Below are 22,014 nucleotides of genomic sequence, written 5' to 3'. Positions count from 1 at the left end.
TTCTAGCCATATGGAAACAAATTACTGAGCTGTAATGAATAGATTTTCCAGCGGTTTATTACCACCTTTTCTCACAATTCTCAGAGTATCCCAGATAACAAGAGGATGAGACTGAGAGATCTCATTGCTGTCTTCAACATCCTCATGAGGGGAAGCAGAGAGGCAGGTATCCCTTCACTCTTGTGATCAGTGACAGGACTTGAGGAAACAGCATGAAGCTGTTAAGGGAGGGTTAGGTTGGGCATCAGCAATAGGTTTTTCATCCCTAGGGTGGTTGGGCACTGGAATAGGGTCCCTAGAGAAATGGTCACAGCACCAAACCTGCCTGAGTTCAAGAAGGCTGTGGATAATGGTCTCAGGCACATGGGTGATTTCAGTCTGAATTGTCCATCTCTGCTGCTGAGCCACAGTCTTGTCTCTGCAGCACCAAACAGTCATCTCAGTACTTGTACTGCTTTCAACTGCAAGGCCTATGATGAATCACCTAATAAAAATAGTAATTGTTCTACAAAAACCACATTATAATTACAGTATTAGTGCACTAACTAATGTTTCCATTTTAAAATGGTGCTCTCCAGTCCATGACTGCGTATTGCTCACTATGCTTCATCTTTCATTGCCACTTTCCTTTTTTTTTAAGTAGTATCTAGATTCATCCAGTGTTCTGCTGTGTGACAGGCATAACCCTGCAGGATAGTGGAGAAGCAGACACCATGTGCCCAAACTGGCCTGGAAGGGAAATTTTATGCATAAGCATGTGAGAGCAAACATCTTCAGGAACAGGAGAGTTCACTTTTGACTGCAGAAATAGCAGCAGGTGTTAGGATCATTTGGGCCACCTGCTTATCTCAAACGTGCTAAGTTTAACATGGTCCTGTGTCCTTCTATTACGGATTTTGTTCCATAGGATGTAAAACTACTGTGAGCCAAACTACTCTGAGGAATTAGGCCCTGGCAAAATGGAGACTTATTCCACTACCTCACCCAGGAGGTATTTTTGTCAGCTCATCACCTGCATAAATATCTAGTTATTTGTGTTACCTGAGTGCAAGAAAATCCCCAACTACTGGAAACTGTATTTGAAGTATCCGTTGTTGATAAACCGTAACAAGCCACCGAAGCAGGTCTTTGGAGGATTATTCTCTTGACTCTGATGAATTTGCTTTGCTACTCAGCTCTGTTAGTCTCTGATTTGCTGTATTATTTTGACTTCTAAGATTATTCCCCTTATCTGTGGCTTTGTAATAACATTTGTAAAATATTGAACATATATTATTAACTAAATATTAATAGAGATCTGTTGCCTTGAGCTAGAACCTGACAGATGGAATACATTTTGATTCTTAGAAGCAATACTTTCTTTTCTCCTCAAGCAAATGTTTTTTTGCAAAGCTATTTGCCCCATAAAAAAAAAGACAGGATGACTGATGCAAGACTTGACAGCATCCTTTTTGAGCAGCTCAATCACTTTAACTGGGATTTTTGAAAGATTCATTTACTGTGATGCAGAGTCATATTTGTAAATTCACGACAGGATGTGTAATGCTTCTTTTTGGTTTATGTTCAATCATTCCCAATTGAATGGATTTAAGTGGGCTTTTAAGGGACCAGATTGCATTTGGAGAGAAAACTGGAACCAGATTGCTCATCTATGTGACCAAGCAGGAGCTGTTGGTAACAGAGTGGAAACATAGTATGAGTTTAAGGCTGCTGTTCCTTACTGTTATTGAGGCTCTGCTTCTGGGCTTTGCTTGCACAAGCAGTACTTGTAGTTGGAGAAAACCCTACAAATCCATTGCAGTCAATAGGATGCAATCAATCAGATCCTGCATTGAATAGTTCAAGTCTAGTTGTACCTAGACTTCTTAAAGGCCTCTTCCAATTCCTACTGAAGTCAGCAGAAGATTTTCTATCGAAATCAATCCTATAGAAATCCGCTTGTCTTTTAAAGCAGGCTGGGTGCTTGATAAAGCTCCCAAATATCTGTTACAACAAGGTTATTTGTACCACTTTTAGGGATGCCTGAACAAAATTCAGTGATTTGTCTCAGGTCACAGACTAAGTCATTGTCAGAGTCAAGGGAATGTAAGCCTAGGCTTTGACTTAGAGTAATTCTGTATGTCACAAAGACTCTGTGCTTGCAGATGAATTCGTGTTCACAAGGATCTAATGGCCCTGTTAAACGGGTAAGAGGAAATTTTGTTAGAAGTTAATAGCTCTTTAAGGGAAAAGGAATGGATCTTGCTCCCACAAAGGATATATCAGGACTTTACACCAGCTGACCCAGGAGGAAAATTGCACTTATACTTAGGCAGAGTATGGCACACTACTTTTATACAATATATTGCCATAGTGAAATCAGTTGTTTCGTTTCTTGATAGTCTGGTGGCTTGTCTGTAGACCTTAGGTGAGGATACTACTTCTGTTGGTGGAGAACTAGAGGAATGCAGCTTATGGATAGAGATGAAGAAATGAGTTATTCAAGAAGAGAATAGTCCAGTGTTCTTTGGGATGTTTTCCATACAATGGGGTCTCTCTGTGGCAGAGCAAGAAGATGTGAAGTTTATAATGTGTCTCTCTGTCCTATTGTTTTCTCAAATTCCAGAGGTGACTTCCGTTATTTGTTTGCTTCTTTTGGGGTAAGTTTTTTGAGGATCATTTTTTAATGTGCTTTTGCCTCTTAGCTATCTTTTTTTCTTTAACCTCCTCCCATATCCACTTCTGGGACCATGATTCTTCATTCCCAACTAGTTAGCTTAGTCTTTCCCATATGGTGCATAGGAACCTATTGCTGCTTACATTTCCAGTCGACAGTGTGTGTATGCCAGTTGTTTCTTGCCTGAGATCTCTTACAATATGCCATTGCAATAGTGTTCTCTTTGATAATCACAAGCAAGTAAAGATCCTTACGTTTGCCCACAAATCTCCATATTTATCTGAAAACACTTTTGACTTTCTTCTTCCCCTTGAAGTTTCCAGCAATTTCACCTGTCAGTGTTTCTAACACAGGCCATACCTTACATGAACCTATGAAGATATTGCTTGTAAATAGGTGTCTGATTTTATTAAGGAAAGCCTTTGCAGAGTTGTCCTGGTTTTGGCTGGGGTTGTGTTAATTTCCTTCCTAGTAGCTGGTACAGTGCTGTGTTTTGGATTTAGAATGAGAATATTGAAAGTGATGTTTCAGTTGTTGCTAAGTTTGCATTGAATCTAGGGCTTTTCAGCCTCTCCCACTTTCCCACCAACTGGGGGACGCAAGAAGCCGGGACGGGATGCAGCCTGGCCAAAGGGACAGTCCCTTCCATACCATATTATGTCATGCCCAGTACATGAACCAGGGGGAATGCTGGCCATGGGCTGCTGCTTGGGAACTGGCTGGGAATCCATCATGGGTAGTGAGTGATTGCTTTGTGCATAATTTCATTTGTATATTCTGATTCTTTTATCATTATTGATATTATTTTCCCTTTCTATTCTGTCCTATTAAACTGTCTATCTCAACCCACGAATTTTACTGTTTTTCCAGTTCTCAACCTCATCCCACTGGGGACAGGGCAGGGGGAAGGAGTGAGTGGTGTTTAGTTCATGGGTTAAACCACAAATGTCCAAGGTAGGGTTTAGCTTTGCAGCAGATGGGCTTGCACAGCTACACTGGTTTACCTTTCCTTCTCCTCCCTGCCATTCTTGCAGCACACCAGCAACTGGTCTGAATGGCTCCCCATACCCACTGTCTCTGAACACCTCCAGCTCAGTAAACCTTTACATTGAATCCTTTTCTTCTTGTTTTTTTAACTACAGTGTTAATTTTCCTGTTAATCAGTTTGTGATTTACCATACTGCCTCAAAAACTGTTGAGTTAGGAGGGTTGACAGGCTGGTGTGCCAAGAGGTAGAGCTGACTGGGAGTGACCAAAGGAAGTGAGGGGATTTTTCCCAAGCTGCCATGTGGAACTGTTTGCAGGGAGGGTGAGCAGTGGAATGTGCCATGTGTGCACAGTGTCCCTTTCTGTCCTTGCTGCTGGGTCCCCTTTCATGGCACTCCACTGAGCAGTGTAGATCTTTCCTAAATAACCTTTAGGAAAATGAATCAAGATGTCCTGTATTCTTGCACTTACAGCTGCCATCACCTCCTGTAGTCTTAAAGCACGGCTTTAATTTGATTTTAATAAGTAGGCCAATGTCCTTTGCCACTAGGAAATGGTTTGTTGTACAGAAAACATCCTTAGAATATGATCCCAGGTGCTGTTCACCAGTATTGTGATGATGATGTGCAAAGGCAAAGGGCTGAGAAGTAGAAGAATAGGAATATTCTTACATGTTGCTTTTAGATAATATTTAAATACTGCTTTTTAAGAAAATGACTTCTCTTTAACATTACATTCAAGCTTTAAATACAGAGAAGTCTATTTTCTTTTTATCCATTTTGTGAGTTAAGAAGAGACCATTTCTAGACTGAACTCTGCAAGAAAAAATTGTAAAGATTGACCAAATGTTACTTCTTACAAGATGTATCTAATGCTTTTCATAGCTCAGGCTTTCACCAAGATAAAAATAATTCTTTAGTAGAGCAAGTATGGCATAGGCACTTGCCCAGCACCCTCTGTGACCAGCAGTGGCTTATCAGTGTGCACAGATTTATTCCTAAGGTTAATTTAGTTTTGCAAAGTACCTCACTGTTAACGATTTGAGTCCCAAGATGACACAAGACTAAAATTCTCTATTTGCTGGGTTGTAATTCCAACAAAATTACAGGTTAAAAAAAAAGGCTCTATTGAGAATAAGATAAGGAACTGCCATGCCTCCAAATTCTGCCAGTCATGACATCAGCAAAAACTGGCTTTTTGTGACTTTTTCTGGTTTCAGTCACTCCTACATTGGAATAGCTGTTTTTCCCCCCTATTTTGCCCATGAATGCCTCAGCAGGTAACCTGCAGCTACAGCATATGTAGTTATACATACAGACAACATTAGCAGTGAATCATTTTTGTGGTTTTGCTATTTCTGCAGAGAGAACATTTTATTAGCTGCTCCCACAGGAAAGGAAATTACTACAGCACCAGCCAACACGTGGCATCACTGTGCCACTCAAGGAAGGACGACGAGACACATGGAGATTCCCCACAAATGTTTTTTCCCCAGCTGTGCCTGTGTGGTGGCACATTACCAGCTGGGAAGTAATACAGATATCTTGATGTTTTATGAGATGAAATTGTTTATAGTGGTCTGGAAAAAAAGTAAGACAGTTTAAGTCAATAGACACTTACAAATCAGCGGACCCAGGCGAGATGCAAATTAATTAGTGCATTATTAACCTCATGTTTAATACCTTTCTGCATGTTCAAGTCACAGCATAGTGGCAATGCCACTGTACCTTCTGATACTACAGGTCTTCATGGCCCAGGCTGTGAAGATTCCATATTTGTTTTAACATTTTAACCTCAGCTGTCAACCAAGCTCCCCCTAGCCACTCACTTCCTTCCCTGCGCTGGGATGGGGGAGGCAATCAGAAGTGTAAAGGTGAACCAACTTGCAGGCTGAGATAAAACCAGTGTAGTAGGTGAAACAAAAGCCACATGCACAAGCAAAGTAGAACACAGAATTCATTTCCTAATTCCCACTGGCAGGAGGTGTTCAGCCACCCCAGGAAAGCTGAGCTCCAGCAGTCTTGAAGTTGAGTTGGGATTCCATCACTCCAAACATTCCTCTACACTGATTTCCCCCCATATGCTTGGCATGAGACCATATGATATGGAATATCCCTGTGGTCAGTGGGATCAGCTGTCCCAGCCATGTCCCCTCCCAACTCCTCGTGCACCTCTAGCCCACTCACTGGTGGGATGGAGTGAGAGGCAGAAAAGTCCTTGACTTTTCTGTAAGCACTTCTCAGCAGTACCAACATCCCTGTCTTACCAACACTGTTTCCACCACAAACCCAAAACACGGCCCCTGCCAACTACTGGGAAGAAAATTAACTCTGTCCCAGCCAACACCAGCAGAATGTGATGCTGAGTGAGAACCCTCTAGAATTTAATTTCATTGAGTGTTTTTAGTACTGCAAGATTGATTGAGTAATCTAACAATCATTGGAGGAAGACCAGTGTGGGAGAGCAAGGGATTGTTGTGGTATAACAGAAGAGAGTAGAAGACTAAGTTGGATTCACCAGGATGGATCCAGCGTGTTTGGGTCAAAGGTGTGAAGGGCAGATACCTTTACATGTGTGACAGCACCTTGTGTTGTAAGTCAAGCAAGTGGGGTGGAGGAACAGCTTGGTTGAACGATGAACCCTTACAGAGCTCAAGAGGAGAAAGAAATTGTGTAATCTCTGGAAAAAAGGTCAGGCTTCACAGGAAGATTTCAGAGCTGTGGTTCCTGTATGCAGAGTGAAGACATGAAATGCTGAAATGCTCAGTTAGAGTTGAACTGGCCAGTGTTCTATCAGGTAACAATAAGAAATTTTTAAAGTATGTTAATAGCAAGAGGAGATTTAAAGAAAATGTTAGATCAATACTGATGGTCACCTGGCTGATAGGGATGAAGAAAAACCAGCAGCATTCAATGTGGTTTTTGCCTCAGTCTTTGATAACACTGATAGAACTTGGGTTACAGCCCTGCAGAAAGGGCCCTGCGGGTCCTGGTGGATGGCAAGTTGAATGTGAGTCAGCAGAGCCGTGGCAGCCAGGAGGGACCACCCTGTCCTGGGGGGCACCAGGCACAGCATCACCAGCCCGGGTGAGGGAGGGGATTGTCCCACTCTGCTCTACTCTGGGGCGGCCTCAGCTTGAGTATTGTGGCAGTTTGGGGCACTGCAATGTAAGAAAGATATTAAGCCTTTAGAGAGTGTCCAAATAAGGGCAGTGAAGATGGTGAAGGGCCTTGAGGGGAAGTTGTATGAGGAGCAACTGAGGGCACTTGGTCTGTTCAGCTGGAGGAAACTGAAAGGAGACCTCATTGCAGATACAACTTCCTTGTGAGGGGAAGAGGAGGGGCAGGCATTGATCTTTGCTCTGTGGTGACCAGTGACAGGACCTGAGGGAGTGGTCTGATGTTGTGTCAGGGGAGACTTAGGGTGGCTGTCAGGAAAAGGTTTTTCACCCAGAGGGTGGTTGGGCACTGAACTGGCTCCCCAGGGCAGTGCTCACAGCACCAAGTTGGTTTGATTCTTAGGTCTGTCCTGTGCAGGGCCAGGAGTTGGACTCAGTGATCCTGATGGGTCCTTCCAGCTCAGGATATTGTCTTCTGTTTTGTTCTCTGATCAAGTCTAGGAATAGTAGAAGATTAACAAGACTGATCAAGTTCCACAGAACTGTGGTGAAGGAGAGAAAGGTAAAAACAGAAGATGAGCAGCACAGTACAGCTCCATGGATATTAAACCACTGGTGATCCTGTTGTTCACTTTCCTGCTTTTGTGCCTTCTAAGATGAAAAGTGATTTCTTTTACTTCCTATTCATGACTTAAACTTTCCAGTGACTGATGTGGCTGGCAATGAGAGAGACACATTTGAAAGAGAACTGAATGGAGCCGTATGCCTTCAGTGACCCTTCAGCATGTCATCTCCAAGTGGCACAGGCAGGGAGTAGTTCCTGCAGCTGTAAACCAGCAACACACCAGACATGGTTTAACAGTGTATTGTTAAAGTTTCACAGCTCCTGTAGATCCAGGCAGAACTAATCCCTGCAGAACAACACAATTTAAAAAGTACATAATGAAGCAGTTAGCTAAAAGAGGAAGGAGAGTAATGACAATTTAATATGAGAAGAATCTTTACATGTGTTACTTTTTCAATGAGAGCGTTTTATATAGGCACAATTAATGTAAAATGAGGCCTATGAGGCAATTAATGATGACTTCAAAAGTTAGATTTAAGGGATAATTTAAATTTTAAAAATGAAGAGCAGCTCTAGTTATGTAAAAGTCTTTTATTTGCTTTTTGAAAAGTCTTTTAGATTGTGGGTGTGTGTTTTTTTAGGTTGCTTACAATTTCACATTAAGATATCAGCTTGGCTATGGCAAAAAGCTGTTCTCACATACAAATAGGAAAGTTTACCTGAAAGTATGACAGGCTTTTGTTTTCAAGAACTTCACAGAGCTTCAGTAAAACAGATGAAGTCATTTTAATGATCTCTCTCTGCAGTCTCTGATTTCTCCCAACACACTGTTCTGAGCTGTCACTATAGGCAGTCACCTCTCGAAATTAAGGTGCATCCCTGATTTTCAGCCTGCTGGGGTACCCACCAGGGACATGATTCTCTCTCCCAGCCCATTCAGTATCTGGAAGCAGGGAATACACCAGAACTGTGGCTTCAGGAAGCTGTGTGTTTCCTTTCTCTTCCTGTCCACCCAAATTCTCATTTTTCTGGTCCTGAATTTCTGTGCCTCGCTCCAGGACTCTGTTTAGTTCTACTGTTTGGGCAGACTTTTTTAGTGAGAGGACTCAAAATGATCATGGTATTGAATAAAAGTAGTTTATTCATACTTGCCTCTATCAAGCTCATTACTGGTTATCAGTAAGCAATTAATGCTAATGGCACAGGTTAACAAGATTTGCAAATAGTTTTTTGCATTAAATTGTTCCCCAAAATAAATTTTAAAGATACTGGTAACTGTTCGTTTGTATCCACAGTAGTAATTAATTCACACTGACTATTTTTTTATCTTGAGGGCATCTTTAATGAGTTCTTCTAATTTTGTCTTTTGCAAACTTCACAGAAGCAAGAAATTACTTCAGCTTTTTGAGAAATCACTTAATTATTGAAAGGTTTTGTTTGCAGTCCCAATGAACTGATAGTTTCAAACAAGGTCACATCAGCTCTTACAGTAACCGCATAATCTGTGTAAATTTAATGAATGCAGTACATGCTAATAAACTGCTCAGCATCATGTAGGGTTTATTTTTTTATTAGATTTAGACTCTATAACATGAAAAGAACACTCAGTGATTAAAGAGATAAAAAGAAACACTTCTAATGAAGAAGTGTTATATCATTTTATAATGAAGTATAAATTAAATATTTGAGAGAGGCATCAGCTTCAGAGCTGTAATTTTTTTGATTAAATATGCAAATTCAAATACATTTAAATGAAATTGGAAAGGTTTTACTAAAGGATGGGAATTTAGAAATAAAACTAAATGGAAGGGAAGACCTTGGCCTAGTGAAACAGATTTTCCAGATCTGAATGGAATTTGCTTTAAAAAATAATGTGACCAGGTTGGTTTAGACATTTGTAAGGATGTGTGCCACCGCATGTGTCCTCTCTGTGGTTTTACGTGTCCGCTGCTTTCTTGGCTCTCCCAGTGCATGGTGCTCTGTGGTGCTACCTTAGCCTTGGTGAACATAAATTCACACAGATACAGGGCCACAATTATGTGTAAATGTATCTTTGGTAACTAAACAGCATGAAGTGCTTCGAGGTTGGAAATATTCTCCAAGTAAGCCATAACAGCTGAAGATTTGAAGATTTAAAAGGGAGATTCCTCTCCTTTTTTTACCTTCCCCTCCCCTCCCCATAAATTCTGTGTATTCATTTAATGTTCCTGTCATCTCTCACTTGCTTTGCTTAGTTTAGGTCATAGGCTTTGCTGGTTTTAGCCTTCCAGCTTTGTAAGTCTTCACTTTGGAACTGCTACTGTCCCCTTACACCTTGAATTTTCTTATGGAATTTTACTACCTTTTGGAGTGATGAAGGAACAAAGAACCTCTTCAAGAAGAGGAATCCCTCTAAGCTACTCTTGGGGCTATACCAGATACATGAACCTCCTCAGGAAATTTGAGAATAAAGAGCCCTTTCTAAGGCCCTTTTGGAAGGGAGCATTGAAAATACACTGAAAGTGGACTCTGAGAGCTCTTTGGAAGGGAAACTCCAGTTGGTGTGTTCTTTTTCTGAAAGACTGCATTTGCAAACTGAAACATCACAGCCGCAATCTCAAGAAATTCCTCTTTCTGCCTTTCTGGGTCTTCAGAATCATGGGAAGTGCTCCCAAAGATTTATAGCCCCTCATGCTTGAGAACTTTCTAAGGTCTTTACCTTAAGGCAAAGTCTGAGACCCATTGGTACAGTTTTGAAATAGGTGCTTTTACAGCATGAAATGTGAATTGCTGTTTATTGTGTCACAGTGATGAAACCACATGTTAATTTTTACAAATGCATATTTGTATTTAAAGATTTGACAGGAAATTGAGACTATTGCTGGCAATTTCCACCTCTTCCCTACCAGAGGTAAAACATCTTCATGGCCAACAGGAAAAAGTGCTGAATTTCCTTTTAACCATAGTTGAGGAAATTAATCAAGCTTCTTCCTTGCAATTTGTACAAGCAGATTGGTCATTAAGTATTCCTGATTGCAGTCACAGTATGCTCAGAGATAAAACATTTTACTTCAAACCATTCCATGCGATTAATAACAGTCTTTGAAGCTCTTTTATCTTTAGACTTGCTGTTAAAGTCATGGGTCATAATTTGGGAAAACTTCACTGATTTTAAAATTTTGTATATATTTATAAACCATCACATAAAATGGTATAGACAAAGCCTGAACAAAGAATTCTAATGAGAGCAAAAAAATAACTGCAAAATCCACAGGGGAAATGTGTGAAGTTGTGAGGAACTGACCCCTCAACTGCTATTCTTACTTCTTATATGTTAAGACAATCTCTTGTCTACAGGAATTTTATTAGATGAAGAGCGGAGAACTCTTAAAAGGCTTTGTCACTTCCCTCTGAGTATATTTATTAGTGTTAAGACATTAATTACACCCCCCCCTAAAAAATTATATTTGACTAAAAGGTATTGGTTCAGAGTAACTAATTAGTCTCTGCTGTGCACTTTTGACATGAGATTTGTACCTTCTTAGATATCTTGAAAAACCTGCAGCTACCCTCAATGTCTCCAACACAGTGATTAGAGCATCGTGGATTTGTTTATGAGTAAAGGAGATGGGGGAGATGGGAGTTGCCAGTCAGGTGGACAGTCAATCCAAGAGGGAAAGAATCAAACTGCAAGAAATTGAACTATTGAAAATATAATCACAGAAGAATTGAATAAAACCCCTCCTTGACACTTTGTGTAATAGTTAATCATGTTTATGGTTTAGTATTCATATACCCAGTTTAGTATAGTGTTTAATATTTAGTGTATGAATAGCAAAGCTTTTCATTCCTTGGCTGGAGACTGCACATTTTAGGGAGCTGGGAACTCAGAATTCCATGAGATTACAGGGTCCTTTGAAAGTCTCACTCTGTTGCCTACCTACCTACATTATGTTTTTGTACAGCCAACCTCTCCCTAAGTGTAAGGAAATGTTCGGATAAAAGAGTTTTCTTGGTGGACTGTAATCCCACTGGCAACAAAAGCCCCTGGGAGAGAAAGGGGCTGTGGCTTGTCCCAGTTGTGCCCAGCTGAGCGTGTCAGGATTGTGCTTTCTGCCCTTACAAAGCTCTGCACAACTGTGACTCACAGATCTTCAGAGCACTTGTGTTTCCTATGTCTTCTTTTAAAAGTCATTAATTAGAGGACTTTAATTCATCTTGATAAGTGGAAGCTATTAGTGTATACCTCTAGTTCAGTTTTGCTGCATTTTAATCACAGTTTCATGGATTTTAGGTGATTTTTGCTTTAAAACAACAGAATGTGGTTTTGAAACTGTTTAGTAAGACCCACCTGTTCTGTCAGCATCTGTATTGATAGCTAATTAATTGATGGTAATTAATTAGTCTTTGGAAACATAACAAAGACCAAAAGTCTGGGAGAAGGGAGTGACCACTGGATTTGATTAATTGGTGTTTATACAGAGAGTGAGTATTTGTTATTTACAAACTATATTACAGATTTGGCCATCTCAGGATGTTTGCTAAAAACACATAACTTCATTATGAAGTCAAATAATATTTCACTTATTACTGAATTAATACTAAAATTATGGATGAGTCTGCTCTTCAGATTTTCAGTTCCTAGAAACTTACTTGGAAATGCAGCTTATTATAGAGTGTGAATTTTTGGCTCAAATTGTAGTCAAGATGGCATTGAGACCCAACTGAAAATCCCACAAAGATTTGATGTTCACACGTTGGACTTGGATCAAGACCATCCCTAGTTACAATGAGCAAAGGCTGGACAGAGTAGACAGTGTGTGTGGTGTGTGAATTGCCTTGTCCTAGGCTAAGTTACGGCCATCTCTACATTTTCTTTGTCTTTTATGGTACTAATTTAAGCAATGTAGTGAGTAACTCTGAAACTATTTATAGCTGGATGTCAGTGCTGTTCTGAGAAATGACTTGGACTGAAAGCAGGCATTGTGTGAATGCAGCCTGATGACACTTCACATTTAATCTTTATTAGGACATGTAGCTGGACCATTTATAATTAAATGTTTGATAAACGATTAATTTTGTTAAATTGTTAATCTGGATTGCCCACTTAATATGACATTTAGATAGACAGGACACAAATGTTGCTTCCAGATTATTTATTCTTGTGCCAGATCAATTGCACATTTATTTTTAAATATATATTATCATCTTAGTTTTGCTCTGATGTTGATAACGGTTTATATTTATTTACTCTTATGGTTTTCCAAGTTCTGGACACAGAGACATGCTGAAGTTTTTTCAGCTCCCTTCTTGACTGTGCAGCAGGTTTATGGGATAGCTCATTTTCCAGAGAGCTCTGAAAACTAAGGCTGTCTCTTCTCCCAGCATATGCTGAATGCAATTAGGCACCAGTTCAGAAAAAGCTTTGTAAACATTCTGAATTCATGCCACATTTTCTGGTCTCAGGAGCTGCCAAATGCCTAAATGCTGTTTTCAAGCCAGATGTCTAAATATATAAAATGAATGACTGAACAAAGTGCCTCCTTAGTAGAGCATATGCCTATAGGATGGACAGACCTGAGGGGTCTGAGATCAGTTCCAGAACAGGATGTTCTGCCAACCCCCACACCGCTGGCCACTAGGAGGGAGACCAGAATATACTCTCCTGGATGAGCTATATGTGGAAGAAGCACCCTTGCTCTCATTTTTTGCTCTCTTAGTATGAGATACTAAACCTCAGAAATCCCTGTTGGCAGTATCATGAGGCAAACTCTGTCACTTCTCAGTGAGTACACCTGCCTGTGGAACACTGAGGTACTTGTTCAGCAGGATCAAACAGTTGGAGTACATCTGGGCTTTCACCTGAGCAGCATCCACTCAGCCGTTCTGAATGTGCTGCCTTGAGCTGCTTAGGAAGTTTGAATAATACAAGATACACAGAAAAAGAGCATCTATGGAAAATAATACATGTACTTCACTGACTCTTGAGTCTGCCAAAGTGGTTTTCTCTTTTATTGAAAGCAGGAGGAGAAAATCAGAAATAAATGCAATACTTGTGATTACTGTTATGGACATTAACTCAGTTGTGGTAGTGGGCAAAGCTGAAACACCCTTGAGCAGGTACATAACCTACATTATAAATGTGTTGTAGGAGTAGTGACTGACAAAATTGTTCATACAACATTGTCATTAGACAGTCTTAGTCTTTGTCATTTCTTTCTGAACTGTGTTTAAAGCAAAGCATAAGGTGCATTTACATTCTTCATCTTCCTAGAACCTGAAACTTTTAGTGGTCTTAAAAAGGTGATTGGCTTAGCTTTCCTGTTAGGACAGGATGCCTAGTTTGAGACTCTGAGTGCATGTTTGTGTTGAGGTCGATTGTGCAAAATCTTGAACCAGCTACTATTGGCATTGTGTTGAAAGCCCTACAAATAATTTTATTAAATAATCTTGAGAAGAGCTAAATTGATTCTGGAAGATTGTGATGAGAGGCTACTGGTAACATAGAAATTCTATAGTAAAGGTTAAGCAGTAGTAATAATTCATGGTAGGGCAAGTTAATAACTCTCTCCTCTCATAACTGTGAAAAAAAACATGCTGTATCATCAAGCAAGTCTTGAGTAGTTATTCTCCTTTGTAGCAATGACAAGCAGACAAATAATTGCAGTATTTACGAGGCCAACAGTGGAGCTCTCAGTAGTAAATTATCTCTTTTTTATCTCCTAGGTATGGCAGTGTGGAGGAAGTGTTGAGGTCCTGCCTTGCTCCAGGATTGCCCACATTGAAAGAGCACATAAACCATACACAGAAGATCTCACTGCTCACGTCCGGAGGAATGCACTGCGGGTGGCTGAAGTCTGGATGGATGAATTTAAGAGTCATGTCTATATGGCCTGGAACATACCCCAGGAGGTGAGTCACAGAGACCACTGTTTGCAAGCTTTGGCTTTAGATTCTTTTGGGTTTGGTTCCTACCTTGAATTTTGATTTTCCTACTAGGAATCTATTTGTATAGATGTATGTATGTATTTATGTATGACAAATAGGCATAAGAGATGCCTATACATACATGTTTATGTATAAACATGCATATATGTAGTTGTATCTTATTTTGAAATAATTGCTTTGGCTTCTTTAAGTTCCTTAAAAATTTATTTCTTGTCAGGTTCATCATCCTCACTGATGACTCCTCATGGACATTTTAATCTAGTAGCTGCAGAAATGTGGGAGGAAACAAATATCAAATCTACATTACACATCTATCTTATTTTGAGTCTCTTATTTACCATCACTGAGAACTATAATTCCACCCGATTTGGGAGGAGAATTCTGCCAAGGGAGAAGGGGTGCTGACATCTGTTGATGCAAGTGTGGGGTGTATGACTCAAGTACTCCACATCAGGCTAAGGGTGGCTGGTGGATACCATGTCGTACTGCAGAATCCAACTGCAGCTCCCCACTGCACTGCCTGGCCTGGTTTCTTTTCCATAGATGGGCACTGATTGGTCCATTGTATTGAAAAAGATATTGCTGGCTGGCTTACCTCAGAGTTCAGTTTGATCTCAGTAGTTCTGTATTTCTGTGTGCACAGTCAGGCCTCAGGGAAAGGTGACTGTACCTATTCTGGGCAAGTTTCAGGATCCATCTAGAACAGGTTGTTTCCATCAACAGGTTAGAAACCATGACTCTAGTTGAATTTGGAGTTTAACTTAGAGTGCAGTTCTCATCATTGCAACAAAAGCAAATAGTCCAGACTTAAAAAATTAAAGGACAATTTAATTTTTCTTTAGTAAAATGTATGTAAAACTTTGCTGAGTGACCTCACAACTGTTCAGAGAAACTGGTTTTGTTGTAATTTTTCTTTCAAGAAATAAGATGCTGTACTTCTCCTTTATTTTAATAAATAAAAAAGGTTAGAAACAGAAAACCAGCTAGATATATGAATGCTGATGTTGATTCAGCTGTTTTCAGTATTATCTTTCATCTTTAGTGATTAAAACTAGATAATTTTGGCAAAGCGGCAAAGTCACTGTCCTATTTTCAGGTTGCAGCATTAGCCACGTAAGTTATCATGAAAGTACGAGGAAAAAAAATGTCTTCTATAATCTGGTATAGGTAAAGGACTTTTCTGAAAGTTAGTCCCATGCTCACAGAGTCTGAGCTGCCCTTTAAGTTTCCCTGTTTCAAGTCCATACAAGAATAAAGACATTTCTGGACTGGATGGGGTCACTTATTTTATGTTAGAACAATTTCAGTTGAAATTATATGGGATTAACATGATAAATTTAAATTTCAGTTTCTGTTTTTTATTGTTAGTTATTTTCTTGAAGTTTGGTTGATTTTCACTGGTTGATTTAAGTTTCAATTTTTTGACTTGCAAACACAGCATTAACACAAAATTTAGAAATTCCTTTTGCTAACCAGGAAATACAGTATTATACACATCTCTGCATAATATTCATTCAGATATGATTTTGTTGGTGCTTAAGCTTGTGCAAGTTTGAGATTTGAATGGAGTTTGAAATCAAATTCATAAAGAAGGCAAAGATAAATTGCTATTACTGTTATTAAATTCCCATTTAACAAGTAATAATAACACAGTCTTGACTATCCTGATAGAGCCGAGAAAAATAAGCCTGCTATAATACATTTGAAAATTCATTTATTAAACAAAGGAAAAGTTATTAACCAAAGGAAAAGTAAATTCAGTGTGTGGACTGAACTGATTTCTTCACACCACCAAATGCATCAAGTTGTTTGCACAGTAGATCTTGTAATGCCAAAAGTGATTTCTTTTTACAGTTTTGAAGAGGAGTAACAAGTTTTCTTACTTCTTCAACCTCCAGTTATTTTCCCACCACAAATATAATAATCATTGCCCTGAACTTACATTCTCTCTTCATTTTCACAAAGGCTACTGCTGTCACAAAGCTTCCATCTTTTGCCATGGGGAAAATAGGGAAAGAGTTGGACGAGTCCCTCTGCTCCACTCTGGTGAGACCCCATGTGCTGCAGTGCTGCTTTCAGCTCTGGGGGCCTCAGAACAGGAAGCACATGGACCTGTTGGAGCGAGTGCAGAGGAGGAGACTAAGATGATTGGAGGGATGGAATCTCTCTCCCATGAGGAAAGGCTGGGAGAATTGGGGTTGTTCAGCCTGGAAAAGAAAAGGCTTTGGGGTGACCTAATTGTGGCCTTCCAGTACCTGAAGGGAGCCTACAAGGAAGACGGAGAGGGACTTTTTGCAAGGGTATGGAGTGACAGAACAAGTTGGGATGGGTTTAACCTGAAAGAGTGTAGGTTCAGATTAGGTTTTAGGAAGCAATTCTTTACTGTGAGGGTGGCGAAGCGCTGGCACAGATTGCCCAGAGAAGCTGTGGGTGCCCCACCTGTGGAAGTGTCCCAGGCCAGGCTGGGTGGGCTCTGAGCAACCTGGTCTAGTGGAAGGTGTCCCTGCCCATCGTGGGGTTTGGAACTAGGTGATCTTTAGAGTCCCTTCCAATCCAAGCCATTCTGTGATCCTATGAAGAGTGTTGGGGACCTTTTTGGTTCTGACAATATGACATGAATTGAATCAGTCAGTATGAAGAAAATCACAGACATCATTAGAGGGAGTTCTCAGACATCCAAAGGTCAGGAGCAATGCAGGCTCTCATTGGTACAGAAACACAGGGAGAAAGGGTCAGAGTTCAGTGTAAAGAGGCAAAACTAAAAATTAACTTAAAGCTTGTGTGGCACTTGTAATACAGACTTCCAATAATCATGGGACAAAGAGAGCATGGATAAGAAAGGCTGATGATGGAGGATTACCAAGGAGGGACAATTTTTGAAGCCAAACCCAGCTTCAACTAAGGGAAAAAGATGTCAAGACTTCATTGTGAGAGACATGCAGAGAGGACAGACAGATACAATTGCCAAATACTGTTACACAAGTGGGTAACTGCAGGAGTAATTCTCTCTCTGGAAGCTGATGAAACAGTGCACTGGTAATGGATTGTGTAGGTAATAGAAATGTATTCAGTTATAATAGTCAGGACTTTCCATGAAACGTGTTATTCCAAAATGTTAACCACAGGACCCGATTTTTCTATGGAAGAATTCACAGATCTCTTAGATGTTTCCAAAGGTTTTAGTCTTTGAGAGCTAATATTAATAACAATAACAAAAAGGATTCAGACTCATTTGGCAGTGTGCTGTGACCACCCTCTTGGGCTCTCTGTGGGCTTCTCTCTGAAGTACCAAGAGCTTCAAATGGGAATCTCAGATGCCGTGGTGATTTCTGCATCATAATCACTTAGATAAATAGATTCAGAAGAGCACCTAAAACCCAAAGGAAGATTCATCGAGTCCCAGAAGCAAGAACTGTGCTTTCCATGTGTTCTGCCTGTGCTTCTGGTTTTGTTTCTTGGGTTTTTTCCTCCCATTATATCCTCAGCTTTGGGGAACACACTGACTTATTGCTTACGATAAAGCCAGCGTGCTACATGTGTTGTTTTTCTTCTCCAGCTGCATGGGAGGTTATGATTACTGAGGCCCATGATGCTCTTTCTTACCTTACACAGTAAACTGTGAGGAAAAAAGCATTGGTGCCTGCAGGGTTGCATGAGAAGGGAGCTGAGGTGCACTGGAGTAATTTCGACCCTGCTCCCAGGAAGCCAAATGTCTGTGTGCCAGCACCCTCCTTTTCCTTCCCACAGACACACTGGCCAGTGCATGAGCAGCGTTTTCTCATGAGATCAGCTCATTGTCTTACAGCACCCTACAGCCTCTTCCTCCCTCTAGTCATTTACCCCAAAAGTCAGGAAAAAATGGCCACTTAAGGAGTAATTCCACATGAAGTCCTATGAATGATGTAGGGCTTGAGGGGCGGGGAGTCACCATTTTTAAGACTAGGTTGAGTTATGTCTATATATGCCAGATGTCAGTTTTCTACCTTTTAGTATTCCTTGCTGACATGGATTCACTTTTACTTTAGTTAAAAAATGCTTCCATAATGAAATATACTTGTTTTAGGTTAGTGTTAATTCAGTGCTTCAGGATGCAGTCGTTGCTTTAGTAGCTCAGAAACCTACTTATACAGATAGCTTTTTGATGTGTAACTTAGAAAATTCTATGCTTTCAATGATATTTTTAAATCCTGTCTTGTGGCTGACAAAATCTTTGGGGTGTTTATGGCCCAGTAAAAGCTGTTGTTTAAGAAGATAGCTTATAAGATTTTTCCATGAAAATTTATTTATCCTGTGTTTTGCTCTGAGGCAGAAGTGTTAAAGCACAGTGTGGAGCAAAACGTCTCATTTTCCTTCCTGTCAAAGAGCAGCCATGGATTTGCACTTGGATCCCTTTCTAAAACTTTCCACTGCATGATTTTAATGTGATAAATTTTTGATTTTTATATGCAGGGATTTTATGAAACTCGTGCTTTGTGACCTGCTCTAATGATAAGTAGGAAGTAGGTTAGCCAGAAATGTAAAGGTGAATAAAAATTGAGGGAAGGAATATTCTGCAATTGCTTTTAACAAAAATAGCAACTTCTCTTTTTGCATTACAAGAGAAATTTAATAAGCACTATTTCGGAAAGGTAAGCGGAGCTTCTGCTCTTTGCAGTGACACAGTAACCCAGACTTCAAAAACGGCCAGAAAGAGTCATCTACTAATGATTAGGCCACAGTGGGACAGCAGCAATAAGGTGGTTTCTTGGGCAACTTGCTACTTCCTGCCGATTCCTTCTGGATTTGGAAAGCACCAGGCAATGAGAGAACACCGGCGATACTCACTGGAAGCTGGATCGAAACCCTGCTGAAGGCAACAGGGGTGGTTCCACTCACCAAAGCAGACTGTGGCAGGGAGCCCTCCATGGGGACCTAAATCATATTTAACTGAGACCCTTATGGAGTGTGTGGGGGTTACAGATTCACTTCACTGCCAAAAGCTGGGAATTGTCGTAGGTCAAAGCCACCTTAGCAATGGGGGAGCCTCTGGATGTTTATTTACCCAGAAGTGAATTAATTTTCTGATGTCTTTTCTGCTTTTTCTGTCCTTTGTTTTGTGTGCAGGACTCTGGGATTGATATTGGTGATATTTCTGAGAGGAAGGCCCTAAGGAAAAAGCTCCAGTGCAAGACCTTTAGGTGGTACCTTGTCAGTGTGTATCCAGAAATGAGAATGTATTCAGACACTGTCGCCTACGGAGTGGTGAGGATCTTGGTTACATTGCCCATTCTAAAAAGATGTGGTAGTGCAAGTAATTCATGGAGGAAATGCCTGGCTCTAAGGAGAAGAATCAGATAAACTTCAAGTCACTAGTTAAATAATTTGTTAGACTGGTTAGTTGACTGAAACAGCTGCTCTGCTGTCATTTATGCTGAGGTATTCTGAATGTTAACCTTGATTTTTTCCTTTGTTTGCTTCATGGCTTGCATTCCACACAGAAATACTCAAGGCGTGATTTTTAAGGCACATTGGAGCCAACAGTTGCAATTTTTGTCACAACAGGTGAATTCACAAAATAAGCTCAGTATTTCAGCTGCAACCTCCTTGAGATTGAAGCCAGATCTGAATTTTGAATCACAGTCATTTAGCATGGGGAAGACCTCTAAGATCATCAAACCCAACTGTTAAAGTAGTGATAGGAGAAGGGGAATTTAACATCCCTTCCAACGCAAGCCATGCTGTCATTCTATGATGTAGGGACTGCACAATAATGCACATGATGCAGTCTACAGGTGAGAGTGGCCTCATCAGGTAGGAGAGATGTGAGGAGCAGATCTTCTTTGTACTGTGACAGAGGAAGTAGTGGGCAACAGTGGCAACAGGTAAAGGGGAGAGCTTTATGAAATACACAGTTTCCTGGTTTATGAAATACTGTTGTATAACACAAGCAGATAAAGTGCCCCAATGTTTTTAGGAAAAGATATCAAATCTTCTTTTGTGTTTACTTTCCTGTTTGCTTCCACATCTTACAGTGGAGAAAGGTGTGATGTTTCAGAGCTATTCAGCTGCTTTCTTACTCTTTAAATGATTCCATTCATCAGCTGCCTTCATTTTTTTCAGAAAACATAGATATTTCTATTATTGTGTTATTGAAAGAGTTGTCTGAGTAGGGGTGCAGGTCAGGATATAGGCATCCACAGAGCCATCCCACATGTTTATTTCTTGAATCCCAAATTTCCTCTGGTTCTGTGAGAGTTAGGAAAACAGTCGTACCATTCATGTCTAGTCTATGCTGTGGCATATAACTAGGGTTGGGATTCCTGGCAGAGGAAAGGTTTGTGAAGCAAATTTCTTTCTGAATTTTGCAGTGCCCTCCAAGTTAAGAGGAAGCACTGTCAGTGGGCCAAAAGCTGATGTATTCAGTGACTACCTGATTGCAATTAGTTGTTTGAGATAATTTTGCAAATTGAAAATTTCAGTAGCCTAGTTTATGTCTGTATTCTGTAAGGCTCTAAGTTTGAAAGGGAACAAATGACAGTATTGACTAATTATCTCTGGATTTTGGCACTGGGATTGACAGCCTGGTTATATTTTTGGTTGTATTTAGGATTAAGTCTTGGTAGGCTAAAATTGCATTACTCAGGTTAATTGTTTGCCACAAAGCCAAAGATTTTGGAAAGGATAGTTCCTAAGAACCTGGGCCTCAGGTTTTGAAACAGCATTATTAGTTAACAGGCCAGTGGCTTTTTTTTGTTTCTGTTTTCTATAGGGATCTATTCTCTATAGTTATTCTAAGTAAGTTGTAGAGTTGCAACTGGTGTAAGAGATTAAGATACTAAATTTGAAGAGCTTATTTTATTTTTTGTTTTCAAGATTCATAAGAGGATTGGTGTCCAAAGAAATACGGTGTCTTGTCTCTTTTCTGTAGTACTCAGTCACAGGGCAGCTGCTGTTAGGTTAAGGTCACGTTTGTTTTCAAAGCTTGGGACTAAAACCTCTGTATCTGTTTTACTGCCAGGTCAGCCCTCTCAGCTAAGGCACTTGCTGACATTGGGCTAGGCAGATTTTTTTCCTTCCTTTATTATGGGGATTGTTGTGGACAAGATTATAACATTAGGTCTAGGACAAGCATTAGAATTGCAGTTTGTGGAAGAGGTTTTGAAAGCACAAAGGTAAGAATGGATCCAGGCATTAATTAATAAAGGTAATATTCATCATTACTTTGGATAGAGAGTGGTGCCAGGACATCTGATTATGATTAGAGTCATGGTTACATTTATGCATAATAAATAGAAAGCCTAGAGAGAGGAGGCTTTATTTGATTATTGAGGCTTTAATTCTTGAGAATAATGCCAGTATTGGTACCTCATGCTTATTTTCTCCTTAATGTTGAGATTTTTCCTGTCCATTACTGAATTTAGAGTTAGGTTTGGAGCTGGAAGTCTTGTTGAGATGGTTTTGATTTTATTCACTGTCTGGCTTCAGTCTCCAGCTTGCCCACACTTCTTGTGTGCTAGTGCAGTTTCAAACATCCTTTCTAAACATGTGAATTTGTTTTCCTCAAAGAAGGCTCCTGTGCACAGCTGAAGAGCTGCTCAGTTAATCACAATGGTGCAAACCACATCACCTCTTCACTCCCTCTTTCAGAGAGTTTTCTGCTGTTCTCTGAACTGCCCTTATAGCACTGAACACTTTTATACGTGTCCATGGGTGTGCTATCCACATCTTTGGCCTCACACTTGGGAAAGACCTTTACAGCTATATCTGTGCTCATTAATTTAG

The 22,014-nt window shown here is 40.2% G+C and overlaps 1 protein-coding gene across 2 annotated transcripts in view; it reads left to right on the top strand.

Annotated features, from left to right (window-relative positions):
• The window catches only part of GALNT18 (polypeptide N-acetylgalactosaminyltransferase 18), a 226,617-nt gene that overhangs the window by 157,528 nt on the left and 47,075 nt on the right, over window positions 1-22,014 (top strand). For both annotated transcript variants that reach the window (XM_071558981.1, XM_071558979.1), the window contains exons 8-9: window positions 14,032-14,217; window positions 19,357-19,494. In XM_071558981.1, coding sequence (XP_071415082.1) covers window positions 14,032-14,217; window positions 19,357-19,494 — 324 coding nt within the window. The remainder of the gene's footprint in view (window positions 1-14,031; window positions 14,218-19,356; window positions 19,495-22,014) is intronic.

The sequence above is a fragment of the Pithys albifrons genome, chromosome 6 (assembly GCF_047495875.1).
Source record: "Pithys albifrons albifrons isolate INPA30051 chromosome 6, PitAlb_v1, whole genome shotgun sequence".
Taxonomy (NCBI): Eukaryota; Metazoa; Chordata; class Aves; order Passeriformes; family Thamnophilidae; genus Pithys; species Pithys albifrons.
The sequence above is the reverse complement of the archived record's forward strand: the minus strand, read 5'-3'. Positions and strand labels throughout refer to the sequence as shown.